The sequence below is a fragment of the Plectropomus leopardus genome, chromosome 4, assembly GCF_008729295.1.
Source record: "Plectropomus leopardus isolate mb chromosome 4, YSFRI_Pleo_2.0, whole genome shotgun sequence".
NCBI classification, from domain to species: Eukaryota; Metazoa; Chordata; class Actinopteri; order Perciformes; family Serranidae; genus Plectropomus; species Plectropomus leopardus.
In genome coordinates, this window is record NC_056466.1 from 10,328,023 (window position 1) to 10,354,159 (window position 26,137).

The 26,137-nt window shown below is 39.7% G+C and overlaps 1 protein-coding gene across 1 annotated transcript in view; it reads right to left on the bottom strand.

The window, feature by feature from the left end:
* Nucleotides 1-851: 851 nt before the first annotated feature.
* LOC121941934 (VPS10 domain-containing receptor SorCS1) overlaps nucleotides 852-26,137 on the bottom strand; it is a 180,514-nt gene continuing 155,228 nt past the window's right edge. The window contains exons 15-27 of the mRNA XM_042484952.1: nucleotides 24,486-24,603; nucleotides 22,145-22,278; nucleotides 19,203-19,316; nucleotides 17,493-17,664; nucleotides 15,463-15,649; nucleotides 14,658-14,791; nucleotides 12,301-12,427; nucleotides 11,395-11,507; nucleotides 8,383-8,517; nucleotides 6,268-6,367; nucleotides 5,719-5,824; nucleotides 3,773-3,930; nucleotides 852-1,151 (exon numbers count right to left, since the gene is read on the bottom strand). Of these exons, the coding sequence (XP_042340886.1) occupies nucleotides 1,090-1,151; nucleotides 3,773-3,930; nucleotides 5,719-5,824; nucleotides 6,268-6,367; nucleotides 8,383-8,517; nucleotides 11,395-11,507; nucleotides 12,301-12,427; nucleotides 14,658-14,791; nucleotides 15,463-15,649; nucleotides 17,493-17,664; nucleotides 19,203-19,316; nucleotides 22,145-22,278; nucleotides 24,486-24,603 (1,660 nt within the window). The 3' untranslated portion in view covers nucleotides 852-1,089. The remainder of the gene's footprint in view (nucleotides 1,152-3,772; nucleotides 3,931-5,718; nucleotides 5,825-6,267; nucleotides 6,368-8,382; nucleotides 8,518-11,394; nucleotides 11,508-12,300; nucleotides 12,428-14,657; nucleotides 14,792-15,462; nucleotides 15,650-17,492; nucleotides 17,665-19,202; nucleotides 19,317-22,144; nucleotides 22,279-24,485; nucleotides 24,604-26,137) is intronic.

Consider the following 26,137-nt stretch of genomic DNA (forward strand, 5'->3'; position numbering starts at 1 on the left):
AGCCTTGAGCTTGACTGGCCACATTAAGTATTCAAGAAGTCAACTTCCTCTCATTCTGTCTGATAGAACGCTCTTAATGCGTCACAGCCTCGAAAAGCACTCTTCCATCGCTCTTAACCTCTCTCTCTCTCTTTCTCACTGCCGTGCTCTCTGGATTCTCCCACAAAGTAGCTGTATCTCATTTCAACTGCCGCCTTAAATCTGAGCTTTGACAAATTGTACTCCAGTGGGGATGTTGGCTGTGATAGGGGTGTGGCTGAGGACCATTTTGGAATTCTTTTCTTTCTTCCTAGATGTTGTTACAGTTATATTTGGGGGATCACTTGCAGTCAGACGGTGCATTGTAGCCCCTTAGCCATCCTGTAATCTCGTATTCTGAAGCACAAAACATTTTACAAACTGGTATGTATCATAAATAGTACCAGAAGCATTAGATTAACAGCTAAATGTTAAATTAAATCCAGAAAATCAAACCCTGTATTTTTGTTAATAACTTAAAATCAGAAAAAAAAGAAATATTTCAGTAGAAAATGTGTATTGTGCCATAAATCAGCTTTACAAGAGACGATGGACCAAAAGCTTTTAAGTACCCTATTCATATTTTATAACGGCATTTCTGTTTAGTATGACATTTGTTATTAAAATACACAAATTTATAACATAGACATTCATGATTTACAAAACAAATGTGTAATTCACCTCAATAACATACTTCATAAAAGTATATTCATATGAATAAATAATACACTACTGCTGTTAGCTTCATAGAACAGCAAACCAATCTCAGATATGTAAGCAAAACCAAAATATTGTTGCTTATTTCATTTTTTTTCCCTCTCTAGTTCATGCTGGCGCTCCCTCTGAATTATGATTTGTATAAATAAAATAGATTTTTAAAATGTTTAATTTATCGGACGTACTTATGTTGAAAGGAAAATTAAAAACCTGTACACAGTTTCTTCTGGATTGAACGGAGCACAGTATGTGTCAGCAGGGTCCAACATGCACAGGTATAAAGCTCAAAACCATTGTGTCTCGAATGGTAAAAAATATCCATGACGTGGCTGGAGTGGTAATCCAGTCCAGAGTTTAGACTATGTACGTGGGGAGTTCTGTGGAGAATTTCACATGTACATGAGGTTTCATACATCCTGGGGATAAACAGGACAGAGAAAGAAACAGGTATCAGAGGATATTTTGCACCAGAAGCAGAGTAAACACACAATTTAGCTAGTTGCATTTCAGTAGTCGATACTTTAAGGCTGCATATATTTGATTTTTGACCACCTGGTGAGAGCGGAACAAGCTGTAAACATCCGACATATTGATATGGAAAATATGTTAGCAAATAGTTGTATATTTATACATCTAACAGCTATAGAGCAACATTAGCATTCATTAAGTCAAATGCTAGCTGCTAATTTATTCCGCCTGCTTCCTAATGCTGGGAAGTGGCGTACAGTGGGTTTATTAGAGCTTTTCCTCCAAAAACGGATGTCTGCTACAGCAGGGAAATAAGTTGAAGAGAGAAAAACCATGAAAATAAAAAAATAGCCCAAGAGGCTACAAGACTATGCAGAGCTGAAGAGAACTGCAAAGTTTGTAATATGTCTTTAAGAATAGGTTTAACACTGTGTTCACACCAAATGCTACGCAAGCATTTCACGTGGCAAAACTACATACGTCAATGCAAAGAAGCACATTTGCATTGAGCGATGTGAATGATGCAACGTGGATGACACAAAATCTGCGCTATTTGCATATCCATGCAAGTTTAAATTTTTTCTACTTTAGTGAGAATTTCTCCTGACACTTTGTCGCAAAAGCCTGTCAGCGCTGTTGTTACCGAGAATCAGAAATAGAGGATAAAGATTGAAGTCATAGAGCTGCATGGTATATTCTGAAAATATATTTGTGATTTGTGTGAGCTTTCTTGAGCTTTGTTTGCTTCTTGGCAAAGTGCTCTTAGTAACTGAAGTTGGTCTTTTATTGTGAAAAGTAAACAACTGAAGGAGTGAAGCAGTAATGCAACCGTGAACATCCTTTGTTCACACTGGTTCAGAGCACGAAGCCTCCATGTTCACCGGGTATCAGCCAGTTGCAAAATCTTCCAAAAAATATTCTAGCAGCCCTGTTCGAGTAAACTGACGTGAAAATTTGCTACGCATTTGACGTGAACACACCATACAAAGTCATTTGAACTATTATCATTGTAAAAAAAGCACATGTTTCTGCACTTTGAATCTTATTTTACCAGATAAGTTCACTAAATTACATTGCGATTTATTAACTTTAACAGCCATGCAAAAGTTTTGAAGGTGTTTGAAATAACTTAACTAAAATTATGAATTGGATGAGATGGAAAATATGAAAACAGAAAAGCAGCTGTTAAAGTGAGACTACGTAAGTTTTGTGAACAGCAACCACTGTGGTTACAAGTGAAAATTACACGGTAAAGGCAAATACTTGGACATGTGACAATAACACAAGAAGAGAAGAATGATCAAGTCAGTTAACTGACTCTTTAAAGTCAGTTTCACAGCAATATCTACCAACATTTTGTTGACACTAAAGCCTCGTTTCCACACAGTGTTGATTTGTGTCTTTAATGTCATATAGTAGTAGAACACCTCCAAGTGTTCAATATAAGGAAATCTGTCCTGTCTTGTAGAATATGTGCATGTAGCAGAACAGAGACAAAACAGGACCAGAAATGCATGACAGTGCGTAGCCAGTTTTGTGAAATATTTTGTTGAAGGCATATAATCCATAATCCATGCACTTTATATGTTACACAACTACTGTGCAACTGATGTTAGCTCGCTAAATATGCCGCACTTATCAGTCTGTTAGCTTATTTTATTCTTTGATGGCGTCCTGTAGAACAGTGCATATGGTCTATCTGAAATCTGTTGCAAAAACTAAATGTTTTCCAGATATTGTGGGCAAAAAATGAGGGACTCGTGCATGTAACAGCTTATGAATTAAATGTTCCATTCATAAAGGAGTGTGTGTTCTCCAAAATGTACATAGTCTCACTTTAAAGGAAACAGAATGAAAAATGTGAATATGGTCTAATAACATGGTTATGTTTGTATTCAACAGAATGTAGTGTTAATCCTTAAAATTTTGCATTCATAGAGAAATAGAGCACAATTTTCTTACTCCTAACAAAAGACGTTATATTAATAAATTCATAAACGATTTGGGGTAGCAACAATGTTAGTCAAAATATATCAGGATATACAGATGGGTGACAAATCACAGGGAAAAACCTGAATAAATGAGCAGAGACACATACAAAAACGCAGGTGTTTCCACAAATGCTTTGATGAAAATAATGAAAACGATATGAATCATACGCTGTGTTCATCACAGTACCAAATCTCAGCCCAGTTTAACACCTGGAGATTTTTGAGCAACTAGGTACACAGACTTGGATAATCTATTACACCTTACTCAGACACTTTATGTAGGATTTTTCTTTCATTTGTCACCCATCTGTATAATCAGGTTATCAAAGGGCAAAAGCACTAAGGAGCACAATGTGTTTCTTGTACTCCTGAGAAGCAGCTAAACTTTTCATCGTACTTCTTTCTGTTTAGCTCTCGTTCACCCCTTGCCCGGATCATTTCACTTCTGAGAAACACACAACAGAAAGCACAGGATGAGTGTCATGAAACAACACACACAATGGTATGAAATAAACAATGGCGAAAACAAAATCACAATGCCAGTCACAGATGAGAGTCAAACCAGAGTGGGTATTCACCTATGGGCTGTGAGTTGAACTCTGTGTCCAGAATCTCCAAAGAATGCATCAAGTCCCGCTGTGAGCTGGGTGTGGCCTCTGTTGGATTAGCTGGACTCATCATTTCTTGTTCTTTTTCGTTCTGCATCTGCGCATAGACGTTGAGGCCTGGGATCTTCCTTGAGGAAAGATTTACAGTGAGGCAAAGGGATAAAGACAACGGCCTAACTAAAACAAAGAGAGCAAGGGCACAACCAGGGGATCGCCACTATGCTCTGTATAACCTTCAGAGAAACAGTTCTTATTTAAAGCTGGGTTAGGCAGTTTTATTTTGGCATCAAAACTCACATAATAAATTTGTAGCATATTGTAATTCACGTGGACTGTGAGGAAAACTAGACTTCTGCACCTCCCCTTGGCTTTTTTCAGGCTTTAGAAAATCTAGCCTGTCCCAGACGGGACTTCGGCCAATCACAGGTCATTTCAGGGAGAGGACATTCGTATTGGCTGTTCTACAAATGCAGATGCACGTCTAAGTTCCTTCACAGAAAACCTGACTTGTGCAGAGAAGGTTATTATTCCAGCATTAGTACCAACTGCTGACACTGCAAAGCGACCCAAAAAAGGAAGATGACGTTATTAACGAGAGTCTGACAACATACGAAACAAACGTGCCATTATTAGCGAATGGTTTCAGAAATGGAGAGAAAATGCTGCTAAAAGTTAAGCCTTTTGTTAACCAGAGCTAATGGCTGATAGCTGTAGCTTCAAGTTAGTGTTTGTAGAAGAAGGTAGAGGGTAGCTTCATTGGTCATTTTTTAAAAAAACGAAATCACAATTTGTCCTGGATCCTGCTACATCTTTGGAGTTGAAGGATGAGTTGACTAACTATGAAGTTTCCATCCGGCTGCTCGGCATCATACAAGTCCTGCTGTGCATTTATGTGGCTAACGTTAGCTTGAGCCTTAAATCACAGTGTGTCCTCCGCCTCATTCTTTGCCACTATAGACCACATTGCTAAGAGGAAAGCAGGCAGCAGCTATGAGACGGACATTCAGTCAGCTGGTGTAGCAACATGAATCCAGCCAGCGCAAACCCCAATGAACAGAGCTGAATGCTGCTGGATATGTAAACTTTCTGTTGCTGCCGTTACACAGGTTAGACCCAGCACTTGGAAGTGTTTGCCCTGACCGAATTAAAGCAGCTACAGCTGACAACCTTAGGTCTGTCTCTGGAGCTGCTGCCCTCTCTAACCCTCCCCGCTGTGGAAACTGTCCACAGTGGTGGGGAGTGAGGCGGAGGGACAGTGTGGTGACTAGCAAGCCAACCCTTTTTTATTTGTGATCTATAAACAACGAGAGAGGAAGCAGGGCAGGAGGGCCTGAGTGAATGTGGTGCATGCAGCTGTGCAATTAAACAGGATTCAATAAATCAGTGTATGGGAAACTCTAGGTTCCAGTTTTCAGCCTATCCCAACTTGAACATGTTTGTAACTTCTGATGACATGATTGTCCACATTTGCATGTAAATCAGCATTTACACCAGTACTGGAAGTGATAAAGTTAGAAAATCCTAAGTTTTATTCCATCTCTGTAAATCTTTTTGACCCTCTTGTGCCCTTTCCCCTTGAAACTGCACCTTGGACATAATTTAACATTTCTGAAAGGTCAACTGCCGACGTTCAAAGGGCTTCATATTGATAGCAGATGAAGGCTGACTGACATTTCTTTTGCAAAGAATGACCTGATGAAAGAATCTCCACAGGATTCCCACGGATGTGTGAGGACAAAGCCAATTCAGCGCTAAGGAGCGCTGGGAACGCGGATGTTTGACAGGCAGCCTTCTCCGAAGACTCGCAGGCAGCTTTTTGTTTACCGAGCTGTCGGGATGCTATGACACCTCTCACCGCCTCCCTATCACTTACAACGTGACGACAATATAGACATGACATTTCATAAACACTTTACCTCTTGAATTTGTAGATGACAAATACAGCTAAACCCACAACCACTACTGACAACAGCATTAGCATGGCAGAGCCACTGTGGTTCTCGCTGGTGTCCACTAGGGGCGCTGCAGAAACAGAAAGACAAGAGCAACAGAGTATAAACAACACAACAAACTAACACGACCTGTATTCCCACCCAGCTTTATCATGCAACGAGCAGTCATGTTAATAGACACCTATGTGAATCATACATAAATCATTTTAATATACAGTAGTATGGACTTCTCTTACTCTTTATCTTATAAGCCCCTTTAGGACAGTAGCAGCATCCCCAATAGGAAGAGGCACACATACTTGTAACGATGCTCACTCTCTGAATGTCTCTGTGTAGCTACATGGTGGGAGCCAATCAGACACAGGGTTATTAGTTGACGGGGGCAGCAGAAATAATAAAAATATACCTGACTGTCCTCAGTATCTTGGTCTCCTGGTAGTATGGTCTGTCCCACTTACTACATGAAGTAAAGAGGGGAGCTCTAAACATACACAAGCAGCTGTGTTTGTTTACCTGCTGATAAGTGTGCCGCGTACACGGTGACTTGGACCCCCGGCCGCAGCGTGAACTGGACGAGGTTTTGATTTAAGGCGCTGAGCAAAACCTCAGAGAGCTGTTGGGAGACAGAGGGGGGGGCATGATTTGAATAACATAGTTTTGCAGAGTAAACAAAATGTAACTACTGAGGAAAGTCATCGCCAAGATCATCAAAACTGAGGCTCATCTGTCTCAAGTTTTGACTCGACATTTATTACCTCTGTTCTGACATTTCAGGGCAAATTTGTTTGTTGTCCTGATCAATCTTTGCAGGGATTCGTCCAATTTTTTAATGTCAGAGTGGAAAAATAATTGAGTCCAAATATCACTTGCCCTTGACAGCACTGGGTGTTCTGGTTTAAATGTCTGTCTAGTCAGTTTGTGAGTGATTGCCAAGTGCAGAGGGTGGGCAAGATAACAGAAGCGCATCATAAAAACAACAAAAAAAAGTTATCTCAAAGTAACAGAGGAAGCTGCATACATGGTAATATCTTGTGACTTTGATTATTTTCTGTAAAACATGTAAGACAAAGAGGTAATGTGCTAATTTATCAACCCACAACAACATTGATTGACTTTATAGCATGAACTGACCATAGAAGTGAACAGACACAACTCTGCTGCACCTCAAACTTGTAGTATTTACCTGCATTATTTGTAAGAGCCCATGACCCAAAAAAAACTCAGTGCCTCCACCAACAACCACTTCTGAGCTTCCCTGTTTATGTAATAGTCTTTGTCTGTGGGACCTTTCCACTGTGATGCATAATGCATAGGATGCAGCCTCACTTGATCTCTGCTTTCCAGACTGGCAAGCAACCTTCTGCACTGAGAACATCTAACTTTGATATAAATCGGGCAGATTACCCTGACCCGAAGGTAAACCACAGAAGTCCAATCTCATTTTCTTTCCCCACATACGTAGATCCTTTCATTCATGCAATTATAAATCTGTATCCCGAGGCTCTAATCCTTAAGCACAATCTAAAAATGAAATGTTTTATCTTTTAAAATAATATTCCAATACCATAAAACTGTTTTTTTCTTCTCTATTTAATCTGCTCTCATGACACAAGCATATGGAGCTGCATAGAGATGACACAAAATCTCCATTTTCAATCCAGATCCCCATTTTTTCTCAGCAGAGGCTTCATTTATCTTATCTGCCTCATTTGCCAAATTAATTGTGATATGAGTAATTTCTGTAGTGCTTCATCCTCCCCTTTATATTTCTTAGCAGTTTAAATTTAGACTATGCTATGACTAATTACTTTTTTCCACTGTATACCAGGGTCAGTAAATCTATTATACATTCTAATAAGCAGAGCGCGCTCTACACTTTTAAGATGCCAACCTTGAATGAGGATTTATCGCCGGCTTGTGGGGGAGAGGATCTTTCCAGGCAATCGAGCAGGTGTGAGCGGGGAGGGAAGAGGAAAATCAAATTGATTTCCTTCCCAGTTTCCTCCTCGACACATGCCCGTGGAATTCTTCCCACGGAGAGAAGATCCAACGTTATTATCAGTCATTATCTATTACGTGAGGCTCAGAGCTAATTCGGTCCATCTTGATATGCCGGTGATTTAGTGAACTGATCAACCATGACAATTTCTTTGTCTGGCTCTTTAGGGCTCAAGACTCTGCCCTCCTCCCTCCTCCCACCTCCACACCCCACAGGATGTGACTTGAGGGAGTTTAAAAGCTGTTCCCCCTGATAACTTGTTAATACTTGTCAGGCTTATTGATGAGTCTATTGCGGAGATTCCTCAGGCGTATTCTTGAATTAGACTCATGGAAAAACCTGGATATGCTTCAATAGATCGATACTGACATCTGCTGGAGGAAGGAGGAACTTAAATTTGGGATTATTTTTCGGTGGGAGCAATTACTGGACAAGCTGCTGCTAGAAAAAAGGATCAGCCGTGAGTCACAGGAACAGAAAGAATGGAGTGGTGTTTCGAACTTGTGCATGGTGTTATGGTCAAATTAGAATGAGGATAACGAGGTGAAATCCATCCAACTACACAAATATTGTCTGGGGCTAAAGGAAAGACTCTGTTGCACACACAGACAGAACAGCAGCTGTCTCACCTGATCTAAATGAGCAGCGCTTTTGTCTGGCTTCCCCTCAGTTAACTGTTTGTCAGGAAGAAGAAAAAACTCTGCCGCTGTGGGTAAACCGGGGAGGATGGTGACCAGAAGCTGATCCTCCTGCACGCCTGTGGCCTGTAGAGGGACAAGAGGAAAAAAGTTAAAAAAAAGAGTTCATCCAAAATGTGCTTGTAGAGCTGAGTATGGAAAATGAAAGCTGCCCGAATAAGTTAGATTCACACGTCTGTGCTGTAGGCTAATTCTTTCAGCAGATGGTTCTTTATTTAAATCAATTTTTTTTTCCAATTTCAGACTGTCATTTATTTAGACAAAGTTCCTGTATCCAGGGGCGTGTCCTGACTTTTTAACTGCAGTGGCTCAGGTGGGCGGCATGAAGTACGAGTGCTGCTGTGGGGACACGTTTCTACATAGCTTTAGTTTACCATTTTTTGTCTCCACTTTCATACCGTCTTTAATTACTAACATTGCAGTGTCTTACATTCCTGTTTAGCAAGTATAAACATTAGCAAGTATAAAGTGCCAGCAAAATTAAAATAAATAAGCCTGTGTGAATTAACTTTTAAACAGATGGATCAATTTGTTTGTAAAACTAGTCATGCTAGACACAACTCTGGCATATTACTGCCTGTCAGGATTAAGAATGAAATGCACCAATATGAAAATTCAGTTTACTGGACAAAAATACTTCAAACTGACAGGGCAGATAGCCAGTCATAATAGGGTGGACAATCAGATTTCAGAGGTGGCCTGTGCACATCAGACCACTCCATAGAAGACGCCCTGCTTGTATCATTATTTTTGTTCAAAAACAAACAATTTAGCCATAATAAGTAAATGACGGTTGTGAAACAACTGATGTATGTACAGCGCTGGGTTTGCAGGAACATGGCTGGGGTGGAAGAATGAAAGAATGTACAAAGTGCAGGACTGTGACACCAGAGCGCTGGGTTTGTGTCCAGACTACTGTCCGTGGTTTAGAAAACAAAAGCACTTTGATTAAGGTCACAGAAAGATTGTGATTTCTGTTAAATGTTAATAATGCTGTAGTCACTACGATTGCTTAGTGTATTGCAAGATTGCATATTTTGGTGGGAAACTGAAATGTGTAAGTGAACATTTTGCTTATATGTCCAGTATCAGCATTTTGCAACTCGCCAAGTAGTTTAATCAGCAATATTCATTATGTTAAGTGAAAATGTAAGTTTGTTAGCATTTCCATTCAAATGTATTTGCTGTTTCAAATAAGTTGTATATAAACATAATTTCAAGGAGGCAGGGCTAAGGAAATACGTCCCCAGTTTTTGTCCCCTAATTTTTCTATTTTCAGTTTGATTTATGCAGAAACATGTCTCCTAACAAACGTCAAAAATCCATGTAAGAGAAGCAATACAATATTGTCACGATACTTAAGTTGCAATATTTTGATTTTAAAAGTTTTGCGTTATGCGAAGTATTACCATATATAGCCGTAATATACCGCAATAAATTGCGGTATATTGCAAGTTATTACCTTTTTTTTGGCAGCAAATGATAACCCCAAAGGAAAACTTTGTCAACATCTGTTTTATCTAATAAGATTGAGTTTCAATCTGTTCATCTCATTTCAGCCATTTATATTGCAACTGGTTTGATTACCCTAACCCTAAAATGCAAAATATTCCTTTACTATGCTGTATGAATGTTTTACCCCTCTCCTACGCCACAGTGCCCTCAGTTCTTTTGGAGTAATGAGTGACAGTTCTCTTTGAAGAAAAGAGGGAAATACAACAATATTTATCAAACTGTGAGGTCAAAGTATGAGATCTCTATGAAAGAAACTTCGGACGTCTATAGGGCATGAGCGCATCTCAATTCATTGATAAATATTGTGCTGCTATTACCTAGCATGTGTATTTTGTCATTAACCTTATAATAGAAAGCATGATAACCAACTATATTTGTGATCTGCTAGATGAATAAACTGATGTCTATAAACATCTGCGCCCTTGTCTTTAACTCTGATTATCTGCACATACTGAACACAATGGCCGAGGGCTTTTATTTGTCAGTGCCGACGGGCTCATCATGTCATAATCCATCTATGCAAAATCACAACAACATTTAAATCATACCAGCCTTATTTTAACGCTTTGTTTGCTGCATCATGTAGCTGAATTTCAACGCGTATGTGTTGCTGTTTTATGCGGTTGGCCAGAGATACAGAACAAAGAGAGAGCATGTAATTTACTAAATGTTTTCATGATTGCTGCAGCAACATCGTGTTCCAGCTCTTGCATGGTTTTGCTGCAGTGAATCTTGTGAATGTGAATGTTTTAAGCTATCATGTCATATTTTCATCTGAAAGTTTTTTTTTTGGTGTTCTGCCTTCCAGGCTGGGGTTGTCATGAAAAAATGATGTCAGTAACAAATAACAAAACAGACATGTTCACTGAAGACTGAACAGCCGGATATATTTTTGGCATCTATTTTGATTTTGCAGGATCAAAAAGTGTGAAAATATGATGAAAGGCCCAGATTGCTTGTTGCTAGGAATCAGAAAAGTATCGATGTTCCGAAGATGTTGGGAAAAAAAACACAAAGTTAATGAGGAAAAATCTGTACCTGACACAGCATGCGTAGGTTTGAATCATGTCTTACTTTTGACAGGTCGCACAGCACTCGACTCCCATCGTCCTTTCAGGTCAGTGCGGAACACATGTGAGGCATACAGACATTTATTCTTCTGTACACAACATCCTCAACCTTGTTACTGTATGGCCCTGAACTCACCAAGTGTGTGTAAGCCGCTGCAATCAGTATGGTCTCGAACAGCATTTATCCTCCTCTCCTCCCTCTTGCCTTGTCATTTATCATCATAAAAGTCAGATTCATGTCTGGAAGCCTCGGGGAGGTCACGCTGCACTAATAGACCGTCAGAGGTCCAGTCGAGCACTGACAGTATTTACCAGAGTAAAGCAACGGTTTCCACGAAAAGACCTGAGAGAGCTTTACCTGGATCAGAGCGTTCCTGATGACTCGGCTCACATCCAGCCTCCATTCTGCAACATCAGGGTTGTGGTCATCCAGGTTTGATGAAAAGGCGAGCAGATGAGAGCGGAAATATTCTGCAGGGAGAGAAGTAAATGCTTGCGAGATGCTTTCACTTTTCATCTATCATTAAATGCAGATTTCAGCCTATACATTCAGCCAGAGCGGATAAAAATCTAACACCTTCTTTGGAGAATAATTCCAGTCGATTACAACTTCAAAGTTTTGGCCATCATTTCAGATCTCATCAAAGTACAGCTTCACAGATACAACATATTATAAGATTACAAAAACACAAGACATCCCACCATTCTGTTATAAACAAGTCAACAGTTTATCTAAATTACCTTAAGCACTTTAACTGGAGGTAAAACTGAAAGTGTGCTCACCTGAAATGTCGGTAATAGTAAGTAAGTACCTTTGAAGAGTATTTCACAATAAATCCAAATAATAATGGTAATAATAAAACATCAGAATACATTAAACTCAGAGTACCTGATGATAAAGAGTAGAGAATGGCATGAGTGCTCAAGCACCAGCTTTGGAAGTCAGTATTTGTTCCATGCATAGAGTTAACAGATTTTTTTTTTAAAGATTTTTTAAATTTTATTTTTATTTTTTGATGCTAATATAAAGGTAATGGTCTTGTACTTTTTTAAAAAAATCTTGCTAAATTTGGATCAATTTTTTCTTAAGTTGCTCTTTGCCTTCTTCCCATGTTTTTGAAAGAAATCAAGCCAATTTGCTCAGGTTTCAAAGGGTTAATAATGACTTCTTTAACATCTATCTTAAGTAAATTGTCATAAAACATCTAGTGTGTGCACACAGCTACAGAGTCCCAGTGGAGATGGAGTCACATAGTTGACTCACCATGGACAGTGATGGTTTTTCTGTCCTGCAGAATCGTATTCCCTGCAGACACCTGCACAGTCACTGTGTTGATGCCCTCCCGGGAAAACGTGCACGCCACACTTCCCTCCAGGGTGATTACTGGCTGCTGGGGGAGAAAGAGAGAGAAGGAGAGAAAGAGGAGGGAGAGAGTCAGAGTCTGGGTTTTCCGATGAGAGACTCTTATCAATGGCTGGTCTCACACTGCTGTTATTTACACTACAGAGGTGTGAGCCTGCTGGCACACTGACAACACACACACACACACATGCACACACACACAAGCGTACATTGAGAGCTTGGCAATAATCTGAGTGGTGCTGAAATCAGTGTCGGGGCCCACAGAGAGTTCCCCGTGTGACACCAGCAGCTCCTTCCTGTCATTACTCATGTCTTCATTTGTTCTTCAAATAGCTATAAGATGCTAATAATGCTGTGGTTTATTACCAACTGATAGAACTGGCTGTCCTTGTATAAGGCCCCTGTTGGTGTTGAACAAACACATTTACACAGCTACAATTATGAAGACGGATAGTGGGAATGGAGCATGCAGGGCTTCCAGCGTACAGTACATCTGTTGGTCCAGAGAGATAGAGGCTGAATTTGTTATTGTCTCAATCATCGTACAGTCTCTGCTCGATCAGATAAGAAATACTGCAAGCCTAGATTGTATTGGGGTGGCAATATAAGTTCCAAAAGCCTTACCTTAGTAGAAAACCCCCAGAAAAAACCCAAACAACAAAAAAACAATACTGTAGACTAAATCACAGTGTTAGTTTACAGGGACTTCCAGGTACAAAACCTCTGCATCATGAACATATAATGTAATGGCACTAAGCAAACGGGACCAAGATACCACTGAGATATCAAGAGTAAATAGTTAACTCTTTGCGGTGTCGGTTAACATTAGCATAACATTAACATTAACATTGTTAGCATTACGTCAGTTAGGCTAATGCTAGATTGCTTTAGTTTCTGCTGAGCTTTGAGGCTAGCCAGCCAACGATCTGTTTTTAAATTTATATTAACAGACACGATGACTATATAATCAGTGTATTTGGTTTCATTTTATTATGCTTTATTCACACGTTGAGCAGCAAAGTTACAAAATGGCCAACTGTGCCCAGTTACATTGTCGCCAAATCATTGTTAAAGAGCACAGCAGGTCAGTAAGTTAGTTAAGTTGATGATTGTAATGCTAATAAGCTGAAGATTTTGATTAAGAGATCTGCAGTAGATGGCACATTAAATAAGTTATAGGCGTGGGTGGTATCACGGAATTATGGTGAACCAGGGTGTTTAGAATTTTTTTTTTAATACTGTTATAATACAGACACTTCAGTTTCTATTAAACTTATTGTATGTAGTGCACAGCACGCACCAGAGCTTTGCTGGTGCAAAAGGCAGCTGAGCTGAAAGACACCACAACGACTAGCAGTATGTGACAGACTTGTAAACAGAGAGAGACTGTTGGGAATAACGGCATGTTTCTTTTACATCTTACTTGGTGAAGTATGGATTCATTTCAACCAAACAGGAGCTGGTGATTGTTGGAACAGTGGACTTACTAACTAGATTACAAACAAGAGTAACCAAGATGGTTTGTGGAGTTTTACTTTTTTTGTCAAGTTTAAATTCAAAGGGTACAGTTGTATTTCTCTGTTTCTTCACATTTTGGATGTTTCTACTCTGTAACTATTCATCTGGAAAGTTGAAAGTAATGCACTTACTGTCAGGGTGGTGGTTGTTTAGGTCTGCACACTTTTACAGTCATACACTGTGTACCTTGGTGAAATTTGAGGATGGTATGAAGATATGACATATTACATACGGCCCAAGTCTCATTTTCTGGGTAGAAAAGTCAGATAGGTCAGATCACCAGTGTTTTAACTATGTATCTTTAAACACTACAGTTTAAGTAGAAAATGACAACAGAAATAAAGTTTGCAAATTTCACATAAGTCTGGACTTCAAATAAATCTCCACCGGTTGCAGTGATTTGGCCTTTTTTAGACCTCCTCTAACTGGATTGATCAGCTCTGCCTGGCAGCTTCTGACCTTGGTTAGAGGTGTTTAGAGTAAAAATGAATGAGCGATACACTTCACTGGCTATCAGCAATTAAGCTGCTTTGTGTCTCTGATACGTCAGCATGTTTTGATACCGATTAACAAGGCTACAATTTTTTGTAACCTGCATGCACAAAATTGCTTAACAAAGTAATGATTCTTGCATTTCGGAGCAGGAGAGTCAGCAACCTACTTAATTGCAAACGTGCAAAGGTGTAACAGAAGTATAAGTTCACAGAGAAGTGGGAAAGTCTTGGGAAAGTGTACTGTACCTCTGTGTTATTTCCGATCCACCAGATGTAGGTGACCGTTCCCACTTGGCTGGGCCACAGAACAGCAGTCAGGTTCACTTCCTTATTCCTCACCGCCACAAAGGGAGCTGAGAGATGGATATACTCCAGCTGACCTACTCAGGCACAAATATACATCACAGGGTGAACTCTATGCACTGCACTGCAATGTGCAACGACAAGAAAAAAAGGAAGAAACAACAATTTTTTCCCAAATGAAGAAAAAAAAAAGGTGGATTCTGGGTTTATAGGTGGAGAGGGTGAGTTTGTTCAGAATTCTGTCCTGCGCTGGGACCGTTGGCTGCCATCTGTGTGTTATTTTTCATTCGTGGCACTCCTGAGCCTGCGGCGGCTCTATTTGTTCGGCTGGCACATAGGATTGACAGATTGGCAGGGGCAATGGCACTCCCTGATCAATAAGTCAGCTCCGTTACATCTGTCACCCTCTGAATACACCAGGGGTGGTCAGCCCTGTTACATATGAGGCTGCGGTGGCTTCCGTGGGCTGAGCGGCTGTGGAGCATAAGCTGACTTGAGTGGAAGTGTAAAGGGATTTGTTCTATCTCACTTGTTTGTTTGGTTATGGGAGGGGAGCATGTTCTGTGGAGAGATAAAGCGCAGAATGTGGCACGCTGTGTTCGAGCTGACAGCTGCAATTCCACTGAATGTGATAAAAAGTGGAAAGCAGAGAGAGCCAAAAAGCAGGAGTGTCAAAAAAATGAAGATTCTCCTATCTAAATAAATGCATGTGCACATTTGTAAACAGAAATCTTAAAAATATCCTCACATGTTACATGCAGGTAGAGCATGACGGTCTCTGAGCCGAGGCTGTTCTCCCCAGTGGCAGTCACCCGGTAGATTCCCACAGCTTTGTAGATATGTTTGATGCCGTCCTCAATAGAGCTCACATTGGAGTAGGTCAGAGCGTGGCCGTCTCCAAAGTCCAGCGTGATGCTTGTTCTCGCCCCGTCACCCTGCACAGGACAAACACTTTCAGGGAATCTGCAGGTTTTGCCTTTTATCAACCACACATTCACTCAAGTTTTCAAGTGACTTGTTATATTGCACTCCACCAGCACGGAGCACTTTGTTCTTCCTGTGCAGTGACGTCCTAGAGCTTGACATTTTCAATGCAAGAGTTAGAGATTTGTTGTCACTGCCATCCTACTCTTTATAAAGTATGGTTCTTTAGATTAGGGATGTACCAATTTATCGACCCAACATCAGCGTCAGCTGATAATCGCCTTGTTGACTGCCGTAGGACGCCTGCAAACAAGATGAGATTGATGGCAGTGGCCGATGTTACTCTGCTTTGTCGCATCAATTTTAGGCAAATTGCATCCTCGTGACTGTGTTGCACCAGCTATACCTTAAGTCATTTTTGTATAGCTGTGTATGTTTTAGGTACTTCTTAAATTGCTGAGATCATTTGTGATCTTAAACCAATGCCAATATGCCATGTCCTTTATTTGACAAGAAAAACATGAATCACAAATAACCAACCGTATTTCGTCAGACACAAGAAGTCATGTGATACAATAGTCATCACATGACTGAATGTGTGAACCTGTAACTCTGTGATTTCATGTCATTTAGGTTTTTTGTTACCTCTGGGCCTTCTTTCTGCCTCTTTCCTAGCAGAGAATAATGGAGACTGTGTTACAGGTAAAAGTTTTGACAACATTTTGGATGCAGTAGGCTACAACAGCATGTAAAGCCATTTGCAAAAAGAGTTTGCCTGAATGCAACTGCAGAGCTAAATCTCAAAGATGATGAAATGAATGATGTGACAATTGAGGCAGAATTGGTTTCCCTTGTGTAACCCTCATTTAAAAGAAAAAAAAGATGGAATCCTGAACAAATGTACCGCACAAAACACAGACGTGTGGTGGGTTATTTCAAAATCACACAATAAGCCCCCCGGTAATCCCAATCCCATAGGACTAAATAGCACTAAAATAATAATACAAGCTCATTTCAAACTACTGTTTTTCTAAATCATTTTGCAAAATCAAGAAATATCAACTTAGTATTGCATAATTTATAGCAATAAACTATGTGACTCTATGTGTTCAGTTGGTTTGTTGCAGTCGTTATTTTTTGTTGTAGTTTTATCATTTAATTTCTGTACTTCTACCATTTTTACAAATTAACAGCACACACTGAGGAGTTTATTGCTTAAATTGATGACATTTACCATTAACACTGATGGGACCTCCACATAAAAGGTGGTGAATTTTCCCTTTAATAGAGTACTTGAAGAGTTGATTTCCACCACTGTCCCTGGTTCTGTGGCAGTGTTACTGTGTCTCTTTGTCAAAGTTCTGCTGGTTTGCATCAGCAGCAAAGGCAGTTAGAGAGGCTTTTATCGTCTTAAACGGTCTCTGAAATGTTTATACTAGATACTAACATAAAACATTTTGTTAGTGATTGCGTGTATTGAGAGCATGAACATAACACAGTTGGAGATTAGCATAATTTCTTTGTCTCCATAGAAACAATCTAGTCAAGGGATGTTTGTGTGCAGGAGACAATATTTTAAACAATTTAACAATAACACCTGTTTTTTTTTTTTTTTTTACTCAGCAGTGGAGCTAAATATACAAGTGACAAACTGTCAGGATGCGTCACTTCTGCTTCCATGTGACAGTGTGATCATAGAGAATACTGCACTCTAAAACATCCACTGCACCATGTAATGTTGGTTTATGTAGAAAACACTGATAATTCAGACTTTACCCTTGTTTGCATTTTAAATGACATTTACTTGGTGTGACAGTTTATGAGGCTTTTTGACAACCACACAAAAGAGCGTACCTCCTCCAGAAAAACAAGGAAGGTGACATTGGTGCCCAGGGTGGCTGTCAGCGAGCCCTCGCTGGTGACCAGGTGGAGACCTTTGGGCGCTTGGATGGGACACTGCTGCCTCCTGGCAGTGTACTCCACACTGACTCCAGCTGTACAGTTATTAGAGACCACTTTCCTGTAGCTGGGGGTATAAAAACACAAAAGCTTAAAGATGTAGATATGCTGGAGAACACAAACTATTTAATGATGACACAGACAGAATACAGTAATTGTTTAAGGGGGAATAAAAACTTTTGATGGTGCCTTCTGTGGATTAACCAGAGTGGCAGGGGCACTTTAAAAAAAAGATAATACTGACTAAACTGTTGAGTGTCAAAGTTGTGAGCATAAAATGTTTTATGCTGGGGTGGCAGTAAAAATTGGATCAGATTAGAGATGGATATCTCTGTAGTTGGACAAATTCAACCCAAATCATGATTTGCCAATAATCACTAAAAGTCTGGGGCTAAAAATTGAAGCCAAAGCAAAAGTGCAAAAATATGTTCCTTGAATGGTCACTTGAAGCTGGGTCCAAAAGTGAGGCAATCTCTATAGACCCCCATGTTAAACTGCCCAACTTTACAGCAGAAAAAGCAACAACTTGGTACAAAACACAGTTTTGGTCTCCCCAGCTAATTTCTCCGTTTATGAAAACTGTACAGGTGGTGAATTTTTATAGAAATCTATATAAATCACCCATTTAACTGTTGTTGACAATTGTCTTCCAGGGTGACAATGTTGGCTGGTAGTGCTATTTTACATAACCACGGAGTAATCCCAGATTCACAGAGTATAGCCACAGCCGTTGCTATTTCATGGTGATTTCAGTTCATGAACGTTAATTATAATATTTTGGTCTCCAAAAAAGTCTTGTTCAGCATTTGGTTATACTAAAAGACCCTCTAAGGAGTTGAATATTTTTCTGGTAAGTACGTTTTGTTTTTAAGCCTATTTTTAGTTTGCTGGCTTGTTTATATTTCTTTAAACCCATGAAAAAGAAAGGGCTAATCCTTCTGAAAAAAATGCCACAAAAATCAGTATCAGCGATGTCAGCTGTGTGAATCAGCCTTTCTTTTGTGGTGACTACCTCCATTATTTACAGTTTACATAGATGTAAATGAGAAAACGGGTGGGTAGGCCAACCATTTTTGAATTCACCTCGTGCTGTTTCAAATAGGACTTTCTGGAGGTTTTAGTCATGACATAGTTTTCATTAGCTCTTAAAATCTGCCCAGTTGTCTTTGAGAGACAGATCAAGTAGTTCAGATTTCCCTTTTTTTCCTTCTTCTTAGCACTTTAAGGACTTTTTTCTTATGTTGGCTTAAATGTTGAAATGATTGAAAACTCCAGAACGACTATTAAATGGACCTTGGAGTGATGCTGTTTTGTCAATAAGAGTACATCTTGGAGAAGCCGTAGCAATTTGCACACTCTTATAGCCTTTTCAAACACTTTTTCACCCACTGTAAATCATGTCGTTACCAGTGGCTTATATTCTCAAATCGCATGTTTGATCATTCAAGCCCACATTTTCCTCAGCCTGTCCTTGTTGTCCCTGAGAAACTAATTAATGTACCCGAAGCTATTCAACTCAAATGCACCATTTATTTTACCCAATGCCCGCGAGTCACTATTGAGAATATGCGTGTTGATTCTAGTCTGCTCTCGTCCTGTGCATACCCGGTGCTGTTAAGGAAAGTCATCCCTGTGGTGCAACTCCTGGACATCGATGATGGATGGAACCAAAAGGCAGGGGTGCACTTGCCGTCGGTCCGTCTCTCGAAGCCATAATCACTGTGATGTTCAGAGCAGACAACAACAGAAAAACACATACAATCAGAAACCATGGAGGAAACACTGACAGACAAGACAGATGCAAATATTCCTGCTCTGCTTGGAAAATTCAATCCTAAAATGAGAAATGCACTATTTCAAGTGAGACATGTACTTGTAAAATGAGTGATATTACTCACAGACAAATCAATCAAAAGATGATAAAATATTCAAAGCTGAAAAAGAACATCTGCTCTGCATTTCAGACTCCTGGATATTGAAATTCTGGTCCAGAATTGTGGGAAACAACATGTAAAATTAATGTCATTTAAGTACTGACTTCACAGAAGTTACAGCGACTGTTCTGTGCCTCTTTGGTGGTTTTAAACACAGCCCATGAGTTGTTTGTCCTACAAATTAAAAGGCAGAGCAGCGCCGTGTCCCCAAAATGATAGGGACAAATTGCCCCAATTAGTGCGACATGCACACAGATGCAAAAGTGTTGTGATTGTTAATGAAAGCTATTAGGCTTAGTGATTTATGGTTTTGATGGTGCTTATTCCAAGAGCTGCCTCACTCAAGAGACCTGCAGATTTGGGACCAAAGAGAGGAAAAAAAACAACAACATTAATACTGCTGATGATTCATAGCCGGTTGTGAGGATGTTAAAAATGTGTTGTAAATGCATTGGTAACAGAAACAGACACTAGCAGCAGCTACCAAAGCATCTTTGAATTATCAGTCATAGTCAGGTGAAATCAATTCAGTGTCGGGAAATCAACAAACACACTTGTGTATTTATTATAGTCTTTTTTTCTTTTCTTGTGTCATCGTTGAGCAATAGTCCCTTAGAATTGCTCAGGCAGCTCACAGTAGGAGTCAAATCGGGACACAGGACTACACAAGTTATAAATAATATGTGCATGTGTGTAAGCTCTTTTTTAATTGATGCACTTTTCAGATTGAGCCGTTTGTTACAGCTGTTGGTGATGAATTAATTGACACTCATTGTTGAGAATGTGTGTCTGTGTGCAGAATACACTTGATTTTTCAGTGTGCTCTTGATGGATACTATTGTCCCACGATGCAAAAAACAAAAACATTCTTACTAGAATAACAAATGGGTATTCATCCACTGTTGAAAATTATTTCCAAAAATGAGCTTTTTGCTGATGTTTGAATAAGATTGGTTAAAAAACCACAGTACCAAGCTGTTTCAGGAAATCATTTAGCCTTAAAGGTATTCAGCAACATCCAGGACAGAAAAATGGAGCCAGCATGGAAGTACCAAAAACTGTGGCCGCTCAAACCACCTCTTTAGGCTGCCTCCAAAACAGAGTTACTCCCCAGAGACCCCCATGCAAACTCTACAGGGGCTGAATTTTTGTATAATTTACCAGTTTACCTTCTACTAAGGCTTAAAGTTTTGCATATTTAAAGCCACTTTGAGTGTCACATAGGTGACGCTGGCTGACAAGGTGCTACAACAGTGACAACACTAATTAGGCAACATGGCCAGAGTACAGGAGTAGCTGTAGCAGTCACTATTTCAGTGTGTTTTCTGGTCATGAGAGTTAATTATAAGTAAAGCTTTATTTATAAAGCACTTTTTAAAAAACATGGGATTACATAGCACTTCACAAACACACACTTGAAATAAATGAGCGAATGAATGAATTAATTGAGTTTCAATAAATGATATCGAACAAAGTACAATGAGAGACCAAAACAAACGAAGAAAAACACAACTCATGGAGCTGCCATAAAAAGGCTTGCCATTGAAGGTGGAGTTTTAGTAGATGCTTAAAACAGTCAGCAAATCTAATGGGAAAGATTGTTCCAGAGGGTAGGGTTTAAAACAGCAAATGCACGATCACCTTTTGTTATGAAGCTGGAGCGGGGGAAGTATAAGACGCCAAGATTTGAGGTCAAGACGTACAGTAAGGAACAAGGAGATCAGAAATGTAACAATTTGGTTGCCTATAAAAGTGTTTTCAATGTTCATTTGCACTAAAAGACTCTCTCGAAGGCAAATATTCAGTTTTTCCAGTAAGTTAATTTTGTTTTAATGGTTTTAAGCCTATTTTTTAATCGCAAAATATTTTTATTATCATTATCACATTTAACCTTAGCTGTAAATATACTGTGCTAGCCGAGCTAGCAGCTAGCATTAAGGTCGTCTCTCCCCTCTTATCCAAATATCGTCAATTCTGGCTCCAAAAATTCATGACGGCAATGACAAAAATGTCAAACTCAAAACAAAAACGAACCAACAGGTGATGCCACGGTGGCAATTTTAATGGGATTTACATCACATCAGGGCTGGATGCCAGAAACAGGAGCGTCAAACAGCGCCAATTTGTTTTCACTTTGTTTGAGGTTTTAATGATGGCGGCACTGCAGAGTTGCACTTTGTGTGGCATCATTTCCTGCACACTGATTTCTCACATACATTTAGAGCTGGAGGCTCACAAAAGACAGATTAAAATTGAATAGTCGAAAGGGGAGCGACTGAGGCTGAGACATCCTGACTTTTAGTCCCTAGTTTAGGTCAACGCCCAAAAACGTTGGCTCCTACGTTGCCAAACTGCAGCTTAAACTCCAGTTACTACATGTTTATAACCCAGTCTTTGTATTACGAGCTTGTAGCCAAAGCTGATTAACACTAATGACATCATTAGCTTTATTATTTCAGTTTTTATAAAGCTTCCTGCAGAGTCACAGAATACATTGTACAACTGATTTCCCACGTTGAGTTTGCTTTGTAAAATGTAACAACACTACAAAGGGAAGGCAAATGGGACTGAAGATTGGATGATTAAAAAAAGTTTGTTTTTTTTTAAACTCACCATTCAAAGTCCGCCTCTGTACAGTCACAGGGGCCCGATGTCATAGACACAGAGTACGTCTTTCCCATAACGCACCTGGACGTGGGCTTCAGCTTCCGGTAGATTCTTTTCACTCCCATGAGGCACGGCTCACCCTGCAGGGCCCGATTTCAGGAGAGAACAGAGAGGAGAGAGTTTAAAAATGAGCTACTTTTGTAACTTGCCACCATAAATAATTTACATGATGCAACCAACCATGTGTGCATCTTACTCTGTGTGAAAAGCACACGTTGGCTCGCTTAACTTCAGCTCGTTGTGCATTCCTGCTCAGCGAATATTTACGGTCTTGTGCCGTGTGGTGTGCTAAACTCGACAACTGTTACTGTGTCGCAAGTGTCACACTGGAGAATGTGCTGCTTGAGTCCTTTTTTAGAGATTTCTTTTCTTTTTTTTGTGATATTGGGATGAACGAATAAGAAGGAGCTTCAGTGGCAAAAGCTGCCAGCGCCAAATCCATTTTTAGCCTTGTATCTATGCGTGCAAAGTGAATATAAAATCAGTTGGAGTACAAAAAAGATAAGACGATAACACCAGTCTGTTTCACTGCATCCTCCATGCTACACTGCTGCTCTGTTTTTATGACCGGAACATTCTGTCTTTGTGCATTAGGTGTCAGTAGTGAGATGCTTAAAAATATCTGTCTGTATCCACAAATAGACTCCCAGCTCCTGAAAACGTCCTTAACTTTCCCAGTGGTCTTCAGACACAAACACTGTCCTCTGTTTTTGAGGTAGTGCTTAGTTTATTCTTGCAGCAGACTGGGACCTACAGCACCTCTACATTTAGCCCTGTAATTGGCTTGGACTCTTGTCATCTTCCATGCTATATGTTTTGATCATTAGCCTGCTCGGAGCATATGGGTGTCTAAACCAATTAAAGAGCGGATCCATGAATAAAGGCACGCTGGCTCGGCTTCAGGCCCGGCCAGGTTGAGGGGTTTTTGGGCAGGTTTAATGTATGCAGGGGGTTAGAGTCGGTTCGCTCAGCAGGAATGGCTGAAGAATCTGCATAAGTGCTCTGGGAGCTGAAAGATGTCGAGCGTCAGTCCACTCACTACAGCCGGGCTAAAAGCAGCCAGTGATCACACATTACCCAGACGCTGAAGCCTGGCGTTTGATCAAGGGAACTCGGCTCGCGCTAAACTCTGTCTCAACCAAACCTTCAGAAGCAGCACTACAGAGAAAACAATCTCCACAGACTTTAGATGGTTTTATTTTTCATGCAGGAATTGACATCTTATTTTGGAATAATAGCTCATTAAGTCAAAACTTTAATCCGCTTTTAGGGATTTTGTTTATGCTGCAGAATGGAGGTGCATTCATAAGCCAAGACTGCTGACATAAGGCACACACTGTAGGCCGTGTCTGAAATCACTCCCAGTGTGTTACCAGGAGCACTACTTACTTTCAGCGATTTTATTGAGTGTCCAAATTGTGTTCTATATATAGTACTATGAAAAAACTCCCACAATATTACTTCCGATGTGTGCACAGCATTTCTTTTTCTAATACTCTTAAATTTCTGTGTTTTTATGCATTATCTGAAATGCAAAATTCAAACGATGATGATTCACAAGAGTCTGAAATCTGAATTAGCTGCTCAAAATAGAGTCATGTACTGAGAATCTACTACATGGAGTAAACAAAAGAGTGGTGTTGGACAGAGATCAAGTTATCAAGCCGCTATTTGAAGAATTGGTTGATAACACTTCTTGCTAGAAAGTCAAATGGTTGTCCTAATCATATATTTAGCATTTTCCTGTCTGTCTGATATTTCCTTTATTACATTTTTACTGCTAATAACTACAAAAAACTTTATAACTTTAAACTTTATAAAAATTGCTTCTCAGAAAATGACAGTGATGTTTTTTTCTGGTAGGCCACCACAAAAATTAGCTTTGCCCTGGCTCCCTCTTCAAAAAGCCTATGTGATTTTTCTGTTGGATTTTGGATCATGGCATAATGTCTGTACACCCCGTCAGTGACAACGTAAAATGACACTTTGCAAGTAAAATATTTTGACGCACAATTACTGCTCTCTGTTTAGTGATTTTTTTTAAAATCATTATTAGCAGCACCATGTATTAAAATTTAAACCAAAAAAAAAGAAAAAAAATACAAAAAAAATAAAAATTGTGATACATCATTTGCTTTAACTGTAATTTGATTAATTTTTTTTTTTTTTGCAGAAAAATAAGATTCTCTTCCATCTGGGTTGTAAACATGCATTTCTCCTTTAGCACTCTTTTAGGGTGTGTGATAAACAAGCCTAGTCTTTATTTCTGTGCAGGCAGGGAGCGTACCTGGTCGTGTAGGTGCCACGTCTGATAATCGGCCTCTGTACACCTCCTGTTGAAGATAGACCTGAAGTCTATTTTCACCAGCTGCCACTCGGAGCGATGACTGACGTGGCCAAATATCCTGGAAAATAGCAAAGCACGCTGCTGCAGATTACGCACAAAACACACTGCAGATAATGACCAACAGAAGTGGTGTTAAAGGATTAGGCTGGTGATATTTTTTATGTTTTTCTACTGTCAACAAATTCCCCAAGAAGACCAAAAACCACCAATGACTTGATCCTACAAACAGGACACTATCTTATTCACCTGTGCCACAGAGCTTTTAGACATTTTAAAAAACACCAATGAATCATACTGTTATATTGCACTGGAGCGCAAAGAGTGTATTGATCCACAGCTGAAAATAGTTCCCACTATATATACTATTTACTCCCAGTGGTGGAATTTCACTTTACTTACTACAAGTACTGTACTTAAGTACAAATTTGATTCACTTGTATTTAACTTAAGTCTGTTATTTTCATTCTGCTTCAGTGCCACCAAATAGAAACTGTTTATGCTTAGTGCCCAGAATTTTGTGCTAGAGAAAAATTGGTCTGTGTGTTGTGTTGCCCAACCTCATCATAAGACACAAGTGTTCATATTTTTTCTGGTTTAACTCATAGAAGTTGTAGGATGCAGCCCCTCAGATTTTTGATGTTATAAAGCCATGGGGGGGTGGGCAAGAGGGTGTTTTCGGAGCTGTTCAACCAATCAGCATACTGGCCCCTTAACATATTGCTGGTTTTGGACTTCCCATAGGATTTGTTAACAGTAAGTAAATAAATATGTGCCAGCCTTACTCTAGAACCTGAACTATAATTCCCAATCTGGCACCTATACACCTGAAGTTTTTTGTTTTTCCATTTTTATATAAGAAGTTTGAACTGATTGTTATTGAAAAGTGTTAACTTATTTCCTCTGAACGTTTAATCATAATGAATTTCCTCATATTTTTCAGTGGTAAAAACAAAACAGAATCCAAGGTTAGCGAACTAACCAGATAAATATTCCATCTCCAGCTAAATTGAATGGGTGTGTTTTTCTGCGCTGACCCCCCTCACCATTCATACCACAACATATTTATCACAATCAATCTGTCAATTAGCTCTCGAGGCACCCGACCATGACAGGCACTTACTGTAAAAATGAGTACAAATTGATAAGAAAACAGTGCAGTCTTATGAAAACTAATGGTGTGTCTGCCAGCCAAGAGGCTCCGTGCTCGAGAACTCTCAATGCAAACCTGAACGCATTGTCTTTACACTGCCCTTTTTCCCTAAGTGTTTTTTTTTCTCGCTGAGACTATTGCTGTGCATTTTCCTATTCTCTCTCTCCCTCTCTGTCTCTCCAGCTGCGCCCTATCACTCTCCTGTAGAGCTGACTACAGAGCCGACTGTCAGTCTGTCATTTATGGCAGGTGTCTTGAAACATTGATGTAATGGCTGTGCAAACTCTTTCGTAACACATCCCAAAGTCCTAAATCTCTGCTGCAATATGGGAGTAGTGCTGTGTCATACCATATGCATGCTCTCCAGCTCTGGGCTACTCTAATAATAAATGTGAAAGAACACAAAAAGAATCCTCATAAATTTGGTTTCTGAGGACACGTC